Source organism: Hermetia illucens, chromosome 1, assembly GCF_905115235.1.
Source record: "Hermetia illucens chromosome 1, iHerIll2.2.curated.20191125, whole genome shotgun sequence".
NCBI classification, from domain to species: domain Eukaryota; kingdom Metazoa; phylum Arthropoda; class Insecta; order Diptera; family Stratiomyidae; genus Hermetia; species Hermetia illucens.
The window spans coordinates 4,619,130-4,639,326 of NC_051849.1; the positions used below are offsets into that span (position 1 = coordinate 4,619,130).

Consider the following 20,197-nt stretch of genomic DNA (forward strand, 5'->3'; position numbering starts at 1 on the left):
ACCGGCCATTGTGGGATAGCTGGAATATGCCGCCGCACTCTCCAATGCATGGGCAGTTTGTTGATCGTGATGTAATCTGGAAATTGATAATTAAATAAGATCATGGAACACTAAGGAGATTTCGTTTAGAATAGTGTATAATTTTTATACAAACATGACTACAATGATGATGAAGTATAAACCAAAATTGGAGGATTCAACTGGCACCAAAATACTAGTCACCGAACGCGTACATATGGTTGCCCTAAACCCCCATATGGGGCATAGCGCTTCAACCATATCATCGCTGTCAATTCTTGGCAATATGTTTGGACCTCCCAAATGATTTTACCACAAGTCTACACTATTCCACAATACGTAGTTCTAAGGTGACCCATTGTCGACAATGCTGGAATAATGGGTTCTATTGCATGCATAATCCGCAGCGTAGTTGTCGCCTTTTGACAATGTCTGTCCCATCCACTGTCACTTCCACTTTCTGATCAACGCGTCCACATCGATGACGAAGGAAAGTGCGGCAACTCTCACCTTGGAGAAACTGAAAATCCAACTATGACTGGCGGTACTACAGCCCAAAGAAGCGGAATCTTGGCCGGATGGTGGGAACGAATTGGTATCCCAGGTAAGGCTCATACTAGACGCACAAGACTTCTCGTCAACTTTGATGCGCGTAATATGTGTAATATGTGCTACGCACCAGGACCTACATCCGGGCGTCCCGCAGAGATTAGGATCGGTGTGCCGGGAAGTAATCAAATCAGCGAAAGAGATTTCAACGAAGCCGGTCCCTCCCATAAGGACGTATGCGCAAGCTGCAGCGTCATTTCTGACCGTTGCCGCGGGAGTTTTCTCCAAGGGTGCCAAAATGTCAAAGGAACAATTTACCATCTTCCGGGAGTGCCTTTCGAAAAGCTTGGAATGAAACCAAAGCCTAACAATCAACGTTTTCGCGACGTGCTACTTCATTTGAAGTGATTAGGCTACCTTCAAGTGGCTCCAGCAGATAATCGAAAGTTTGAGTTCTGACGGTGTTGGCCCAAGCTCGTTTCTGTGAAAACCCAGCTGTACATGCCAGAATATGCCGGAGGCTGGATACCTGCCCCTCGAAGGAAGGCAGAGGACATCACTCGCATACTGAGTGAACAGAACCCGGGACGCTGGAGGGTAAAGTTCGTCAATGCGGGGAAAGACCGAATTTCAGCTTGTTATTTAAACTGGATGTAGCGACCGCGGCTGCGCGACGGGAGCGGAATTTCATTCGGCTCTTTCTTAATTAATTTGCTTAAACAATGCATTTAATAGTGTGCAATTGCCTTAAAGTTCGCCGCAGATTGCACATTATTCAATGTATTCAAGCGAATTGATCTTGACAGGAGGGGAATGATTTGCCGCATCTGCAGGCGCATGCGCATGTTGCCGCAACATTGGCGAGTGAGAAAGGCTATGTAGCGGGAATAAAAGCGGTGCACGAACAAAGGCAGCGAAAATGTTGCTGGGGAGAAGGTTTTTGGCGGGAAGAAAAGAGGAGTTGGATTTGAGATCTGGAGGACAGCGGTTGTGGCTAGAAGTTTTGATCTGGAGAAGAATTCGAAGGAGAATTCTGAGGAGGAATAGAAGAGAAGGTGACTTATCGGGCTGTGGCTAGAAGTTTTGATCTGGAGGAGAATTCGGAGGAGAATTCTGAGGAGGAATAGAAGAGAAGGTGACTTATCGGGCTGTGTCAAGAAGTTTTGTTAGTGACGGAGAATTTTTGGATGTTTCGGAGGTGGTTTTTTCGGAAAGTGACAAGTTGGTGATAAGAAAACAACTCCCGCTCCACGCGCGCGGTTGAGCCGGTTTTTTTTTTATTTTCCAATTTAGCTCGCGTTCTGGTTTTCATTCTATAGGCCGTCGCGAATTCCTACTTCGATTTTAAAATCCGATGCGGACCCACGCATCGGAAAAGGCACGTTGTTTTTAGTAATGAAGCGAGGGATCAAAGCGCTCAAAGGACCCCCCCACATTCCCGAGCCTGGCTAGCACAGAGGCGTGCAAGAACGTGTCGACCGAGAGCTTTGATAGAGCTGCAATCTTTGTGGGCGGACCTTCACGGTCAAATTTTGCCAATTTGTTTATCTTTTTGGGATAGCTCTGCCCTCTAGGTCGTTATCGGCCACACAAGGGATCGACTTGATCTCTTATTTCCAAACTTATCATTACATGGACCAAAAGAGTCTGAAGGTGTTCAGGGACAAACACCATATGGTGTTCCACTTTCTCTTTGACATCATCTCCATTTTGATAGCGAAGTATAATTCGGTGTGCTTTCCCACAATGGAGCTAAGCACGGAGGATATTGCGTACAGTGACGGAACCCACGTACGGGAGCTCAAACTTGCAAAGGGACTACATAGTAAATCCTACTTCTTGGTAACTTCTTCTATACCATTTACGGAACAGGTAGAAGAAAGTAAAACCAGAGACATGACAGGACCTGACTTGATGCCACAAAGCAGTGAAGATGTTAAGTGAAAAACAGAAGAATGCTCCACGTAATGAACTGAGACTTTTGAAGAATGACGACTTCTTCTTTTTCATTGAGATAATATGCAACCGTTGTTCAAGCTGAGGTGGATGCGATCCTAAAGGTTGCAACCTGGGTGACTAACATGCGGTTGAAGGGTAGTCGCATCGCAATCTGCAGCGCTAGCCAGGTTGCACTGAGGCCATTGTGTAGTCCTCTGACCACCTCGAAAATCGTTCAGAAATGCAGTAACCTTTTGAATTCTATTTCTTTCAATACCGTGGAATTACTCTGGGTTCCTAGTCATTGTGGTGTAGAGGGAAATGAAATCTCGGAAGTTTTAGCAAAAGAGTGTTCAATTTCCCCCCATGCCTAGACCGGAACCAGCAATTGGGGTGCCACTAGCATTGGCTAATGCTGCTAACAAAAACTGGGAGCCAGCTTCCCATAATGACAAGTGGCAGAACCCTTATGCTGCTAAACATAACAAACTTTTCCTGTCAGAACCAAACAAACATACTGCACGGTTTATCCTGTCGAAGCAGGAAAACTTGCAGGAGTGTTGTGGGCTAGCTATAATTAACTAGCTTGGCATATTGGAATTCCCCAATTCGCTGAGGAAAGTAACGAAAATATCGAAAAGGTTGCAAAGCCACCCCCAAACTACCTACGCGAGCGCAGCGGCAACACTCTTATAAAACACGCCTAACAATGCAGTGGGGAAAAATAAGGTGAGAATTGTCAGCCACAATATAATCCCTGTTGACATCCAACCGAACTCGAATTGAGTGCAAGCGATCGCGAGCTTCCCAAAACTGTTAAGAATCTGATAGATATGGGTATGTCAAACTCCCACCGTAGTTTCCTGCCCAGAGCCGCCCACCATCAATCGAGTCTTACCAACTATCTCTACGGGCCGAAAACCAGGGACACTTGACTGAATGAGTAGTCCACAGGGGCTATTTAGGCATTTGAGTCAACTAAGTAACAGCTGGTGGCCGCCACGCTTCCAGTATTTCCTCAACAAGATCGACCACTAGCCATTTTCATCGATGTCTAAGACATCGCTATAGGTGCTGCTCTTTACCAAAAGATATACCAAAGTTTCCAGCCTCTCGAAATAGTTGAACCTCTTCCAACGGTGCTACAGTACCTACGATTGTGACTTGTTAGCCGCGTTCCTCGCAATAAGATACTTTCGTTATTCCCTAGAATGCAGACCGTCTACAATGTTCACGGACCACAAGCCTCTTACATTTGCCTTAAAACAGAAACCCGATAAAGCATCTCCTCGTCAATTCAGGCACCTAAGCTTCATAAGCCAGCTCACCTTGGACATCGAACATGTGTCTGGAAAAGACAGCAAGGTTGCTGACGCTCTGGCACGCATTGAGGAGGCTAAGATCCTCGCCACCATCGATTTCCCGGCAATCACGGAGGCGGTAACTACAAGTACGCCTTCAGGGAATTCCCCAATTTCGGCTCGACCTGACAAAAGGGACCATGCATTCCGGTCTCTTTCCGCAAAAGAGTATTTAACACCGTTCACGATCTGATTCATCCAGGCATCCAGACAACGACCCGGTTAGTCACTGTGAAATATTTCTGGCCGTCCATGAACAAAGACATCAATTTTTGGGCCAGACAGGGCATCGCATGTCAGAAATGCAAAACTTCAAAGCATATAAGAAAAGAAGTAGGTATGCTCCCCAGGTCTACCAAGGGCTTACCCATCCATCTTGCCATCATTGGCCCATTGCGAGACTCACACGGTTTCAAGTATTGCCCCACAATCATCGATAGGAGGTAATTCCTAAGACTCCTCGGCCACCAAATCTTCGACGTGCGGTCGAGCATAAATCCAACCGGCCAGTTTCGTCTGCTCAGAAACGCCGTGATCACCCGCCACCCGCCAACCAGGCGAAAAATGTCGCCAGCATTCCCAGGAATAGCAGTCATGGTAAGGACCGACGTCGCAGCCAACACGCGATGACCTCACAAAGTCCTTGATCGAGGTCTGCACCACTTTACTCTGGGCGTCAGAGGCACGCCTAAGAAGGTCTCGATAGCTCGCCTGAAACCTTCCTTCCGAAAGACAAATACCCCCAGGGGAAAGCGCGAAGGCAGCGTCCGGTTCAACTTGCTTACCTAGGGGTCCATCTAAATAGAAGGCTTATATGGCGGAAACACATAGAGACAAAAAAGGAGCAAATGCTGATTCAATTCAAGAATGCATACCGGCTTCTATATAAGAACATCAGAATTAAATTGGACTATAAGGTTCTAATGGCGGTCAGAGGGTAGTATAGGTCCCAGGGCGAAACGAGGAGTGGTACTCACGATGGATCATAAAACCTGGCAAACGCCTGCTCAACCAACACCAACAGCTCTACTACCAAACCCTATCTCTACCCTCACGTAATGATCGCTGCGGGTTCTTTCTTAATGAAAAACTGCAGACGGAGAGGGATGAAGGCGAGTCTCCCGTGCCTAAAAACGTGACAAATTGTACCAACTGGTTCTCCAGGTTGGAGGCTGGGTAGGTCTGACAACCTTACACGGAAAACCGATATCACGAAGCCACAGAAGAAGCCTCGGACAGAATGGACTTTAAAACGGCGAACTCGGTAATGACTACGGAATAACGATTCGCACATTTTCTCATGGAACGTCCGCTCCGCTCTGGACAGGGACTGTTTTCCTGGTGAAGAGCCATTACACCATCCAGTAAACCATGTGCTCGAAGTCGGGGTCTTTGTCAGCCAAAAAAATTATATCTCACTCTGCGTTTGCGAAGCAAGTTGAGAAATATAAGCCTCATAAGCGTTCACGCCCCTGGAAAAGTTTAACCATAGGGTCAAAGCTCTTACTGTACAAGACAATGATCTTGGCAGTCCTCATGTATTCCTCGCAGGCTTGGGTTCTTAGCAAAAAAAAACTGCAAAGTCTTGGCCGCGTTCGAGAGAAGAATCCTCCGAAGAATTTTTAGTCCTCTGCATGAGGATGGACGATTTCGTAGCCTACATAACCAAGAAATCTATGAGCGATACCACGACCGTCTGGTTGTGGATAAAATCCGGCTCAACAGGTTGCGGTTGGCGTGTCATAAATCCGTATGAATGAAGATGATCCAGCCTGGAAAGTCTATAAGGGCAATATCTAGAAAAAGAAGGCGAGGCAGACCCTGCCTGAAATGGAACAATGGCGTAGGTCGGGATGCCAGACAGCTTTTAGGGATATCGAATTGGTGGAAATCGGTGCAAAATCGGGGTATCTGGAGTTCTTTATTAAGGCAGACCTCGATCGGATACCGGTTGTTACGCCGTTGATGAGGATGCTTCTATTGGAGATTTGCCGAAGCACTTCATATTTTTCTTGTTGGCTCTGGTGGCACATTGGATACATCAGTTGCAGGCACCATTCTTTGCGTCGCTTGGATTTGTAACCCACAACCTTCTCTTCGATTTCCTTAATGGTGCCTTTAAGTGCTCCCCAGAAACCGGGTTCATCTTTGTTGCTGAAGTCGTGTAGCTTAGTTAATAGTTTCTCCAAGGCTGCTGTGTATGCCTGCGTCGTAGCATCGTTTAAGAGTTTATCAGCCAAGAAAATTGGTGCACCTAGGAGATTCTGCACCGATATGTAGCCTTCACCGCCTTCACCAGATGATGGTCTGGATTGGAGTTTGCTGCTTGAATACACTGGACGCCTATCTTTTACCAATGTGGACGTGTTCCATTTGGTTGACGGTATATGAGTCTGGTGATTACCAGGTCTGTTCGTGAATACGCCGAACGAAGTCAATTAATCGTTGACCATCATGATTGCACAGTGGTTGCCCGATGCCAGCTTTTGTTTCCGATTTTCACGTCCTCAACAGAATTTTGAGTTCATTCGTTGGGAGTGAGTCAAATAGTGTTTCCAGGTGTGCATAAAACTCGCCTTTCATTGCATCTTCCTTGAGTTTAGTCGGGGCGTGCGCGTTGATGAGCCAGAGGTTGAAAAAACGAGCCTTTTCGTTGATAGGTTTAAAGTCGATGACGTGTGGCTTGAGCTGTTTGCTTACTATGCAACTCCAAACTCAATGTGAACCGCTGGTTTTCCACTTTTGAAAATTCGGTGCGAACTTATATCGCCTATTTCACTACCAATCTAATTTGTAATGTAATGATTGGTGTCAGATTTCTTTGGAGTCCATGCTTCTTTGTTCGATGAAAAACCCTTCCCAATCATAAGCTCCTACATAAATTCATCCTGGGTGGACTAAATGTGCAGCTACTCGAGGCTACTGTACAATCGCGGTTGGTTCGCTGCTAGAGAGCCAGTACCTAAATGCAACTGCCCCAAAGTACCCGTCGGTATCAGCTTATTAGCCTCTTTGGTAGTCCAGCAAGGGGGCAGGGCTTTCCTGGATATTTAGGTCGCCAAAATGTCATTGCCAAAAAGCACCTGGGTTAGATATAGCGAATGCGGATTTATAGCGACAGATATTCGCAAAGATAATTGTCATACTATGTAGTGTGATACCAGGGTGGATTCTGGTTTTACGTGGTCTCAATTTGTCTCTCCAGACAGAGCAGTCTGGGCAAGCTGACAGACATAAATAGCGAAACTAAAGGAATAATTTTATGGAAAAATGATAAACCCGTAGAAATATGTCCAGACGTCGCTTTTGAAATTTATCTATTCTGAAAAACAGATGCATCCTTGACGGGTCCATCCATGATGGATGGTCTCTCTAAAAACGTCCAGATTTCTAAAAAGGGTCTTCATGAGAAAACAGAGAAAAAAATTTCTCTCACATTTTGGTTTTGCTTCGATATGAAATCTACATATATAACTTGTATCTTTTTCAAGTATCTATGCCTCCCTGGTAGTAAATCCCTTAAGTAGGTTGCGAGTAAATAGCTTTTGATTCCCTTTCAGAGCAAATTAAATTCAAGGATGGTGCGCATAGGCAGAATACCTCTGGTTATAATATTTCAAAGACAATCATAAACCCCGGGTTAATGGAATTATTCCATAATTGGTGATAATAAGCACTTTTTGTGATAATATTTAATCGCCATGCATTTTTCGCAATGGACAGGTCTTGACCACATGTACCCATAGTGAAATATGATAGTTCCTGGGGACCTGCCTACAATCGATGCAAATCACAGAGAACTTACCTCGATCCATGTCCATATTGTTGCGGTAACCTCAGTAAGCTGCCATATTGCGCCATATTGTGGTGATATGCGTGTGCATGTGCGGCATGAGCGTGCGCCGCATGCGCGTATGATCCGTAGTGTGCGGCATGCGGCACCCAAGGATCCGTCGAATAGCTACCGTCTGTGGAATATATGTCTGGAACCTGTTTAAAATACTTTATATGAAATTCGATGGAATTAAAGTCGTATTACACATCAACGGGTATATATAGTAGTCCAAGAATGCCGAAGAGCTCACCTGTGTGTGCGTTGGGGCCGGAGTAGGAGGTACATAGTTGCTATTCCAAAACGAAGGTGGGAAGTTTCTAGCTGACATAGGACTACATCCTTCTGAAATGAAACAATTAAAAAAAATGTAAGTAGGCAACTCCGAACCTCTCCGTGGAGCTACTACATCATCGCAACTGAGTACGCAAGAAAGGAAAACTTAGAAGAATTCGATGAGAAAATAATTGATCGTCCAGATCACATTGGAATCGGTCGTGCGATCTCTCCTCTTGGATTCGTATGGGAACTGGCTGCAAACTTCATCGGAACAACTGTGTGATATCGGCACCGCTTTTGATCAGGCGTGATCTTCATTTTTGGTATTTGTCGTTTTGCAATGCAACGAACAACATTCGATTTTAAGCGGGAGAACGGAATCAATAGAGATAGCATTCTACGTAAGGCAGGAAAGGAATGCAGCAACTCGAGGAGGCTAAGAAAAAGAACTACTGCTGCGAGAACAACGACAGACAAACACACACAGTTACAGCAATGGCGAATCTTTGGAATTCCTCGCTCAGCTCCACGCTACTTTTATTTTTCCCAATGATTTGAGCAAATTGATTTCTCAGATATACACACACAGCTACCGGATGAGGATGCTGCATGTGGTCAACAGTGGAAAAAACTGCGAAAACCGGAAATTACATTCTGAGGAAAGCAAAGCAGGTTGATTGAGGTTACAAGGACGATTTACAGTATGCCTACGGGGTAGCTTCATTGTAAACAGTATTTCACTGGCATCTTGCTCTGCTATAATCGCATCTTGCTCTCCTTTTGGCATCACTAAAACCAGAAGCATCTTTCAATGTGGCCAATAGTAGGCCAATAATAGTAACTAGCTCTTGAACTGTGAAGCTTCTATAATCAAGTAAGTCAAGGAGGTCAAGCAGTGCACTGCAGGATAGACTGACGCGGAACATAGCTCCCTGAGGCCAACCTATCTCTGTCTGAGGATGAGCTACCTCTCCTCTGGGACGGTGTGTGCCTTTTCAGGGGCCAAGCCTCTCGTCTACCAAGACCGTTAGTGAGTGGTGAGAGGCACACCCTGTACAGTGAGAAAGATAGACCTTAGCATGCTACGGGGGGCTATGGCACGGCGAACCTCTCAACCCCCATACTCATGGGAATCAAATGAGTACAAAACACGACAAGAAAACGAAAACCAAACAAGCGGGGCCCCGTACCGCATAAAAACTGGTTAATTAGACGGAGGCACGTCTCCGATTTACTGAAAGCCAGGTGATTACACCCAAGAAGAGAGAAGCTGGGACGTCAAGCGTTGGTATACTGCGTAGACAACAGCCAACGAACGCCACTGCTCAAAGAGCAGGGACCAGCAAAAGCACGTCTGAGATAAATATAACACACGTCAGGAAGGAGACAGGTCTCAGTGGCGCCGGTGTTAAATGGTACCTGCGCTATCTGAAGGAAGGCCTGAAACCAGAAGAGACCCTTAAGAAGGCTCAGGACAGACCTAACCCATCTCTACCGGAGCCGAGAAAGCGGGGAGCAGCAGAGATCAGCTCGCATGAAGGGAATGCTCCCAAAAAATCCAAACCTGAACCCAAGGGGGGAGAAAACCCGGGCAGGTCAGGAGTGAAGGCAAGACCCAGGAAGCCCGCCATTAGCTATGCTATTGCGATCAAGAGCATTCGACTGGCCATACTGCCAAAAAGGTTTCCCGAGCAAATACTCACTCGTGAGGAGCAGGAAATCATTGAGGACCTTGTCGTCAAGCAGATGATCAAGGGTTGGACGTCGACACTGGTGTTCACCGGGATACGCTTTCAACCAGGCCTTATACTGGTGGACTGCGCGACGAAAGACACTGCAGAATGGGTTAGAACCATAGTTCCTAGATTGCCAGGCTGGGAAAGGGTGGAACTGTCAACATGTGTTGGGGATGATATACCAGGAGCCCACATGGTGACAGTTTTTCTGCCAAAAGCCGTGGCAATAGAAACGAAAGACCTTATGAGCCTTCTAATTGCTCAGAATGGAGATCTCCATACCCGACTATGGAGAGTCTTCAGAAGCAATGTGGAGGGCAAGGGTAAACTCTCACGATAGGGGTAGATGACCGATCACTGGAGGCAATTAAACGTCGGAGTTGTCATATCAACTACCGATTTGGCAACATACTCGTGCGTGTGCACAGGGAAAAGCCGCGGAAAGAGACCTCGGAGGAGGCATCGGGTGGAAAACATACCGAGGTGTTCCTGAAGAAGGAAAGCCACAGAGGCAGAAAGGACTGGATCAACCAGGGAAATAGACCTGCTGCCCAGTGAAGAGCAGAAGCTGGACGACCTAGACCTAGGGCTCCTAGGGCTCAGGGTGGACACCGATGCACAGGGACACTCCGACAGTGGAGAAGAGCTCCAAACAATAACGAAGCCAATAGCCAGCACTAAGATAGCCCAGATCAACCTCCACCATGCGAGAGCTGTATCTGCAGTGATTGCAAGGGCAAGTTCCAAGGAGAACATTGGAATAATGCTGGCTCAGGAGCCCTGGGTGTACCAGGGGCAGATTCGGGGTCTGCAAGGAGGAAGCATGCAGGTAATTTGGGACTCCTCTTGTGAAAAACCAAGAGCTTGCATAATTCTTAAACGTAAATTAAAATACATATGTCTTTCAGAGTTCTTAACCGGGGACCTTGTGGCTATCCAAGTCTCATTGGAACCCGGGAGGAGCACTCGAGAGGCAATTGTGGCATCGGGATACTTTCCAGGAGACGAAACCCGGGTTCCACCGGAACAAGTCGCAAAACTGACGAAGTATTGCGAGAGGAGGGCGTTACCACTTCTTCCACGAAGTCTGGTGAAGCAGCGACACCAATCGTAGAGGTGAGTACCTTCTCGAATTTATTCTTAGCAATAAGTTAGAAATATACAACGTAGGGAACACTACAACGTTTGTGACCAGCACCAGACAGGAGGTACTAGATATAACTCTAGGAAATACCCTAATGAACGGAATGGTCAGGAATTGGAGGGTGTCGGATGAACCCTCAATGTCTGATCACAGGATAATCAGATTCGACATTGAGGGTAACTCCGAAATAGAAAGAATAATAAGGATTCCCAGGAGAACGGATTGGGAATCCTACGCAACGCACTTGAGCAACAACATTGCCCACCTTCAAGGGCGCGGTGACATCAGGAGCGAACTGGAATTAGAAACGGCGATGGAAAACCTCAACACAATCGTCATTGACGGATATGAGGCCAGCTGTCCGGCTAAGACAGTAAAGCCATCAAGGGATGTACCATGGTGACCTAGCCAGAATGAGAACAGAGGTACGAAAACTCTTTAACCGGGCAAAACAAACCGGGGACTGGCAGAGGTATAAAAATGCACTGACTGCGTATAGCAACGCGATCAGGGAAGCGAAACGGAACAGCTTCAGGGAATTCTGTGAAGGGATTGAACAGATCACAGAAGCAACCAGGCTGTACAAGGCTATAGCCAAAGACGGGAGAATATCCTCTGTCTGTTTGAAAAAGGAAGATGGGACATTTATCGAGAATGAGGAGAACAGGGTACACCTGCTTCTCAGAACTCATTTCCTTTGGTCCTACCCCACGGTGGCAGACGACAACAGTCCGCCTGACACCCCAACAACGAATAAAAGGGGAAGGAAGGAGAGCTGGAAACTAGCAAAAGAGGTATGCTTAGAAGCTAGGCTAAGATGGGCAGTGGGAACTTTTAAACCACTGAAATCTCCCGGAGTAGATGGCATTTTCCCACCACTTATCCAGAGAGGCCTAGGAATTATCTTAGGGTCTCTTCTGAGGGTGGTAAGGGGGAGCATAGCACTGGGATACATACCAAGGGCATGGAGACGGGCAAAAGTGGTATTTATTCCGAAAGCGGGCAAAAAGGATCCTTTTCACCCTAAATCTTTCAGACCAATTTGCCTAACATCGTTCGTACTCAAAACGGTGGAAAAGGTCATAGACAACTATATTAGAACTAACGTTCTAAAGCGTAATCCCCTATATCACTGTCAGCACGCTTACCGGGCAGGACGGTCAACTGAAACTGCTCTGTATTAGCTGACAGAGGTACTACGGGATGCCATAAAAACAAAAGAAATTGCACTGTGCGCGTTTTTGGATATCGAAGGAGCATTCGACAACACATCGCACACAGAGATACAAGATGCCCTGAGTCGCAAAGGAGTGGGAAACACCCTGGCATTCTGGATAGGCAAAATTCTAGAGAGCAGGCAAATAGAGGTACCGACAGGTACCAATTCTATTATCAGCCAAAAGCACCATAGTACCATTCACTAGGAGGGGTAAGCTTGATCACCTGAGAGCCATAACATTACATGATGTGGAGGTGAAACGAGAAATAGAGGTCAAATATTTTGGAATTACGCTAGACCAAAAATCAATCTGGAAGACACATGTCGGAAACACTTGTCGGAAAGCCACGAGGGCTCTGATGACTTGCAGATCCATAGCAGGAAAAAAATGGGGTTGCAGCCCGAAGATACTACTTTGGATATATACTGCAATAGTAAGGCCAATGATTACCTATGGAGCGGTAATCTGGGCAGAAAGGACCTAACTCAGCACACAAGCCAGGGAATTACATAAGCTCCAAAGGCTGGCTTGCGTGTATATCAGTGGGGCAATGAGGACATGACCAACGGCATCCCTGGAGGTCCTTCCGGGATTAACCCCTTTCCATCTGCACATACAGATGCAGGCAAGGAGACCAATATTCAGGATGGCCGGTAGTACGAGTGATGCGGGGAGCTGCCTAAATCGAAGGAAGATTGATATTCTTTTTAGATCCCGAATTACTGATACCAAGGAATAACATGTCAACGAGGTTTCACTTCGATAAGAAGTTTTAAACAAGTTGGAGTAACAAGGCGAACTGGGATAGCGTGGCTGCGACATACGGCTTAAACCAGCAACTGATTACTTGGTACAATGACGGATCCCTCACAGCAGAGGGAGCGGGTCTCGGTGTCATTGGTCCAAGGAAAATGTACTTTGAGCCAATGGGCAGGTACACTAGCATATTCCAGGCGGAAGTATACGCCATGGACAAATGTGCCTCCTTTAATCTGCAAAGGAACTATAGGGGGCAGAACATAGCTATTCTCACCGATAGCCAAGCAGCGATCAAAACTGGTATGGGAATGCCTTGAGACTCTGAATACACTTGACTCGTCCAACAAGGTCTGGATACCAAGCCCATGCTGGGTTGGAAAGCAACGAGGCAGCGGACGAACTAGCCAAGAAGGGAGCAGGGACGCCTTTACAAGGGCCAGAACCCTTCAGTGGAATCGGAAACGGTTTCATGGCTATGGATCTAAGAAATGAAGAGGAGCAGTCCAGGGTGCTTATTGGGGGATATGAACCCATGCGCACAAAGGATTGCTTAAACCTCACCAAAGATAATCTCCGAATCATAGTCGGAATTCTCACTAGTCATTGTCGGCTGAACTATCACCTAGGGATATCTACGCACACTGCCTGCAGGTTTTGTGAGGAGGAGGACGAAACCTCTATACACGTCCTGGGACAATGTCCGGCACTTGTGCCAAGTAGGTCGATACATCTGGGAGAAAACTTAATACTACTGCAAAGCTGAAAGATTTGGAAGTGGGGAACATACTAAAGTTCCTAACGGTTACAGGCCTGCTTGAGATACTATGATCAACAGGTACACTGTAACCAGTAAAAGGGGCACAATAGTTCTTCAAGGACGCGGTGTGACTTTCCCTTAATAGAATAATAAGAATAATAAGCTTCTCTCATTCGACCAGACCTCACTTGGTCTTTCACACTGCACCAACCCCATGTGCTAATGTTCCATGACGTCTTCATCATTATCTTCATGTTCGTTGTCACACGACAACCACCCAAAATGTTGAATCCTTTCCTAAGGCAACACACGATCTACTAGACTGGTTTTGTCAATAGCCTGTAAACTGCTAATGACAATCCGTACTTGTAGCACGACTTAAAGCACTTAAGGGATCGGCAATTAAGAGGCATTTAAGGAATGGGCCTCAAAAATAGAAATCGCCTTCAATCCGTTCCCGCTCGCATCTAAATCTCAAAAGTATCTTAGGGGAAAGATTATCTTTAGCCACCAGCAATCGTGGCATCTCTTTATCGGTTGCGTGAAATGCATCTGTTTGTTAGACCGCAATGTTCTTGTTGCTCGTGGCAAGCACTGAGACGGTGTTGATCATGTAGATCATGGTGACATCCACTTTGAGCCATGATTTACGCGATCATCTCAACTGTACGATGTAAATATTGGACACAAATCTTTCGACATACATGAACATGAATATGTGTCTTAATTGAAGATTTGTGAACTTTTAATCAAATGCACTGGGAAAGGCTTGTTCAAGAGTCCCATCAACTTCCTTCTGTTGCTCCCTAATTAATTTATTATCTTTTCAAGACAAGAATAAAAGGTGGGAGTACGTTTCAGGCTCCCCATGCGGTAAACTGCGCAGAAACTGAATTAGGGAAACCATAGACATGTATTTCTGAAAGGAAGCTAAAATCCTCAGTCCTTCTTCTCTAAATAACCCATGAAAGCATCCAGTACTACTAGATAGTTGATGGTCGTAGTCTTTTCTATCTATTACCCTTCTCAGCGATCTTAGATGAAGGTTTTGAAGGATATCCAGCATCTCCAGGAGAAAACATTTAAAGAGTAGATACCTTTTGAATCTACAACCCATGACTGAATTTGATAACCCACTGAATGAAGTCCGCTCCCTTTCGGACACCACCTTGTGGTGGGGGAGTCTACCACATTAAGGGTATCCAAACAAGAATATGGAAACAAGGAATAAACCATAAGCAATCATGTCGCGACTGAGGCGTGGATTTTGAAGGCCTCCCTATGAATAAATCTGTAGAGGTCATGCTTTTCGACTCAATGGAAAACTTGCATTTAGCGCCTACGGTGAAGCTAGCCAGAAAGGAAAGTACGGAAACTCTCACCTTGGGAGAAACTAGAAATCGGATTATGGTCGGCCCGTCCGCGGTACTACTGCCCCAATCTACCCGCAAAAGGAAAGAGAAAGGTTCGGCAGAAGGGAACTTTGGTCACTAAGGAGGGGAGACTACAAGCTGAATCCTGCCTGTCAAAACCTTCTCCTTCACGCTTACCGGGAGGAGCGAAGGAAAGAGAAGCTGGTGAAGTGGACGCTACTGGTTTAGCGCCGGTATGTGGAAATAGACCCAAGCGGCTCGGACACCGTGGACCCAGAAAGGCCTCAAGCCGACAGCAGACGAAGGCACTGTGGAGGAAGATAAAACACCTTGGAAATGAGGACATGGACGGGGCTGTACCACTAGGTGCGGCAATGTGCAGAGAAATAGGACGCAAGAACTGGAATCTTCAGCGGAAAGCGGAGATAAACTTGTAACCCCGGTGAGGTAAACAGTGGACGCACCAGACTCGTCTGTCACCGGTAATGCGTGCATGAAGCGAAAGACCAACCCATCTGTGGTGACAATGGCTTTATTGTGCTCCGCACCAGGGCATACATCCACGCATCCCACGGACATTAGAACCGATGTGCTGGGGGGTAACCAAATCAACGAGAGAGGAAACACCTATGGAGAAAAATGCTTGGGCCTGGAACAAAGCCAAGATTTAACAATCAAGGTTTTTACAATGGGCAACAATGGAGGCTGCCTTAAAGTGGCTTCAGTAAATAATCCCGGCTTTGAGTTCTGGCGGTCGGCCCAAGTTCACTATTGTGAACACTGAACTGCGCAGGACAGAACATACCGGATGTCGGTTACCGGGCCCTCGAAGGCAGGCAGAAGACATCATCCGCATGTTGGGTGAATAGAACCCGGGCATGGACTCGGACACTGGAGGGTAACGTTCATGAATGCCGGGAAGGATAAATCTACAAACGTGGAGGGTTTTAACTTTCTATTCGAACTGAACCAAAAAGGCCTGAATGTGTTCAGGGGAAGTCACCATACGCTCGCGTGCTCCACTTTTTCCTAGATAGACTGACATTTAATCATATTAGGGAACTGTAGAGCATCATCTCCATTTTGACAGGGAAGAACAATGATGGTCTTCGACTTACACAATATAAAGCAAATTGTAGCATCTTCCGTGCTGCACGTGGAAGATAGCGCATACAGTAGCGGAACCGCCGTATGGGGTTTCCCACTAGTGAAGCGCTACTGAGTGAATCCTACCTGCTTGTATTATAACTCCTCCTACGCCTTTCACGAAACAAGCGGAAAAAAGGAAAGCCAGAGACTTGAACGGAACTGACTTGATACCAGTTCGAGTGATCGAATCTATGCAAACCGGACACCGCAAATCAGTGATGGTGTTAAATGGAAAACAGACGAATGCTCTGCGGGATGAGATGAGATCTTTCATGAATGACATGGGATTTGCTGTACCTCCAAATGCAGCTTCTCTCAGAGAAATCAAACACAAGGGGATCGAGTCTCTGGCGGTACGGTGTGGGGGAAACCTCGTCACACGCGGGCCGCTCATACGCTTCTACCTATTTTCCCTTACATATTAGACTAAGTCTATGTCGAAAAACATAAGGATTGATCAAATTAACCTGGAGCATGTCAAAGCCTTCTCCTATCTGTTGGCAGCGAGGCTGACAAAACTACAAGACTGCCCTACATTTTTCTGGTGCAACAGCCATGGGTTCAATTTAATAGAATGTGCGGCATTGGATCAGTAAAGGGAGCTAGGATCTTCTACGATGAAAGATCTATGAGCTCGTGAGTTTGTGTCTTGATGTCAAGACGGTTAGAGGCAACCATGCTGAGATAGTTCTGTTCCCAGAACTTAGTTATAGTCAACGAGAGAGAAAACATCATAGTTACCTCTGCTTATTTGCCCTTTGATTTTCCATATCCTCCACGGACGCAAGAACTAAGGGATCTGGTGGCGTATGCAGAATCAAGTGGTCTCGAACTCTTAATAGGTTACGATGAGAATGCTCAACATATTTGTTGGGGCAGTAACAAATGCAATCCCAGAGGAAAGAAGACATTTGATTTCATCACTTTAGCTGGTCTCATGACTGCCAAGAATTTACTCCATTTCAGTGCATTGATCGCTAAGATGATTTCTCTTCTGCTTAAAGGAACAGTCAGTATTAACTTCATCGGATGTGATACGGCTAAGGGCCGTGGTGAAGTGTTCCTTCCACCCCTATGGCTGTTCGTTGATTTCCTTCACAAGACCTCTGAAATAAAATCGAGTACAATAGACTACAAGAGCCTGAGTGCTCAGAGGTTTAGGCACATACACACCGCGCATATACAATTAAAAAAAAGGTTCAGGCAAACGGGCCTAACTTAATCATTAGCGACTGTGAAAGGACAAGGAAGAACATCTTGTTCCTGTGTTAATTTCATCATGAAGCAATTAGTTCGCATTCAGGAGACCACTGCAATTGAGAATCAACGCATAATCACGAATTCAGCGCAACGGAAGTCTCTGGAGTACTTCCAGGAGCGCCTTCGACAGCTACAGGCAACATGAGATCAAATTCAGATCACGGATAAAGAAATCAGGCATTTTCCTGATGTATCAAGGCAACATGACTACTTTGCTTCGGTTACGCTGCTCCCAGGGCAAAGGTGAGGCAGCGTCTGACAATTTACCTCTGCCCTGGTAAAAAACTGTAAACTCGTCTTCACCTAATATTTTCAAAGTTTATTTGCTAAGCCCTGGACCAGAAAAAGGGGGGGGGGGGTAAATTGCTCCTCATTTGATCCGGTCCGACATCAAGTGGATGCGCACTTGGTACCCCGCAATCCTTAAAAAATATGACTACTTCGCCAGCGACTGCTTTAGCTTCATCGCGACATTACGTAATCAGTACCAAGAGGTATTCCAGAGTTGATCAAACGATTATCCAGTATTAACTAGTAGTGAATCAACCATCATGTAGCAACCCCATAAGACACCTATTAAGGCAACTCACTGCAGTTCAGAGCCACTTCCCTCACAATCAAGGGCGTTTTATCAAATTCAACACCAGACAATGACCGATTATTGGAAGCAAGTTGAAGCGTTACACCGGAAGGTATATGAGGCAGTTGCAGATCTCGAAGCTTTGGTTACCAGAAACAAGACCTTTTGGATCGCCAAGATAAGATTCTGAGAGCGAACATAATGCTGTCTGATGTGATTTAGTTCAACACAAGGCAAATTGTCAACATCTGGTGTTCCAGTTTGAGCAAGACGAACAAGAGCTTAAACTAGACAATACCCATTTGACCACTAAAAGGATGAAATGGGGAGCGTTGAATATAATAGGCAACCTAGCGCACTCATTATTTGACGTATTGGACTCGGATTATGCTGATGAAATGTCGGCAACTATTTTCAACATAAAGGCGGGCCAAGATCACAATAACTTTGATCAAAAACCAAATCTTGGCAGTAGACTCCACTATCAACCTCATTAAAATAGACAAGCTTAAATTTCAACAGGAATTCAACCGTATTGAACAAAGAATCAATTTAATTCTAACAGGGATAAATCAAAGCGACTCAGAGGAAACATAGCAAATGATGGCCACATTGTCATTTCAATTATTTGCAACAAGCGCTAACTTACACCGGATTCAAACAACGATCATTAACATATTCACCAGTGCCTACCACGGAACCACGAGCCCATTGCTGCTACCACCACGGCAACTCCGCGAGGAAGGAGACATTTAAAAAGTAGAAACCTTTCAATTCTACAACCTGTGATTGACTTTGGTAACCCCCAGAATGAAGTCCGAAAAAATATATCCTTCTAGAACTCTCCAAAATAGAATTCAAAATACTGACATTCTGCGCATCTCCCTCCCTTACCAAAGCCGCGTTTTGCCACTCCTAAATCAATCCACTTAATGGCATCACAAACTGCAACTGAATTGCACTAATTACCTAACAAACTGAAACATTTATCTTCGTTACTATCCGTCTTGAATGAAACAGTGTTTTGCAAGAAAACCATCAGATACAACAGTTACAAGAAAAGATCCTTGTAGAATAGGTGGCAATCACTTGGTGGCCTGACACGCACAGGATCTGATATCTGGTCGACAGTGAGTAATACAAAGTAAAGTATCTTTTGATCTTTTCTTCTGATACACAACAGATGCCTGTTCTTTAAACATTTCACATGGCAATTTTAATACTAGGAGGGCGGGATTTATAATAAAACCTTGTCTGAAGGAAAATTTTATCAAAAAACCAAACTTTAAATTCTTGGAAGTTTGTTGTAAGCTAGAAAGTGGCGGCTGTAATCATCGTTTATCTATCTTTAAAGCAAAAGGCCTCAAAATGTTAACCTTCGTGTCCGTTTCCCCCTCAAGGCAATATATGGTGACATTTTTTAACAAATAAAACATGTCAGAAGCAGTCGACAGCAGAATGGACTTATGCGGAATACAGACGAGTGTCTCACCAGGAGCCGAACCTCTCGTCTACTAAGGCCGTTAGTGGATAGTGACAGCTACACCCTGTTCGATGTGACCCTACTATTAGAACAACCCTACGAATCTAGACCGAAGATCGAAAAATCCAGGGTGTTATGCGGACCGAGCCCATTGGATCGTTTGCAGTCGGAGATAACTGACTGTATTCGAAGAGAGCCTCAATGAGTAAACCTGACCTTACCGTGCTACGAGGGGATATGACACGGCGGGCCTCGTAGACCCCATACTCGTGGGAAATATCTGAGTAAACAACAAAGTAAACCAACAAATCAAACAAGCAAGCGAGTCCCCGTACCGCACACACACTGGCCCATCAGGTGGCGACATACCTTCGCAACAATGAGGGGGCAGGTGAATACACCCAAGAAGCAAGAAGCTGGGTGGTCTAGCAGTCGAGCCAAGGTTAACCATAGCCTACTGCGAAAACCACAACCAACAAAAGTTTCCGCAGAGAAGAGCAAAGGTACGTCTTGGGTCGCCATATCAGACGTCAGGAAAGAGACAAGTCTCAGTGCACCTTTACCACTGAGGCCGGTCTCCTTCCTGACGCTATCTGAAGAATGGCCTGATACCAGAGAAGATCCTTAAGAAAGCTCAGGATAGACCTAAGCCTTCAATATTAGAAGGGAAGTCTCAGGTCAGAGGTGAAGGTAGGACCCAGGAGAGCCAACGTTAGCTATGCTAATGCGGTAAAGAGCATTCGACTGGCAATACTGCCA

The 20,197-nt window shown here is 45.8% G+C and overlaps 1 protein-coding gene across 2 annotated transcripts in view; it reads right to left on the bottom strand.

The window, feature by feature from the left end:
• The window catches only part of LOC119647139 (protein vestigial), a 129,933-nt gene that overhangs the window by 18,692 nt on the left and 91,044 nt on the right, over positions 1 to 20,197 (bottom strand). Inside the window, exons 4-6 of one of the 2 annotated variants that reach the window (XM_038047932.1) lie at positions 7,952 to 8,043; positions 7,672 to 7,856; positions 3 to 76 (exon numbers count right to left, since the gene is read on the bottom strand). In XM_038047932.1, coding sequence (XP_037903860.1) covers positions 3 to 76; positions 7,672 to 7,856; positions 7,952 to 8,043 — 351 coding nt within the window. Of the gene's footprint in view, positions 1 to 2; positions 77 to 7,671; positions 7,869 to 7,951; positions 8,044 to 20,197 lie in introns of both variants that reach the window. The other variant, XM_038047931.1, reaches the window with a different exon arrangement.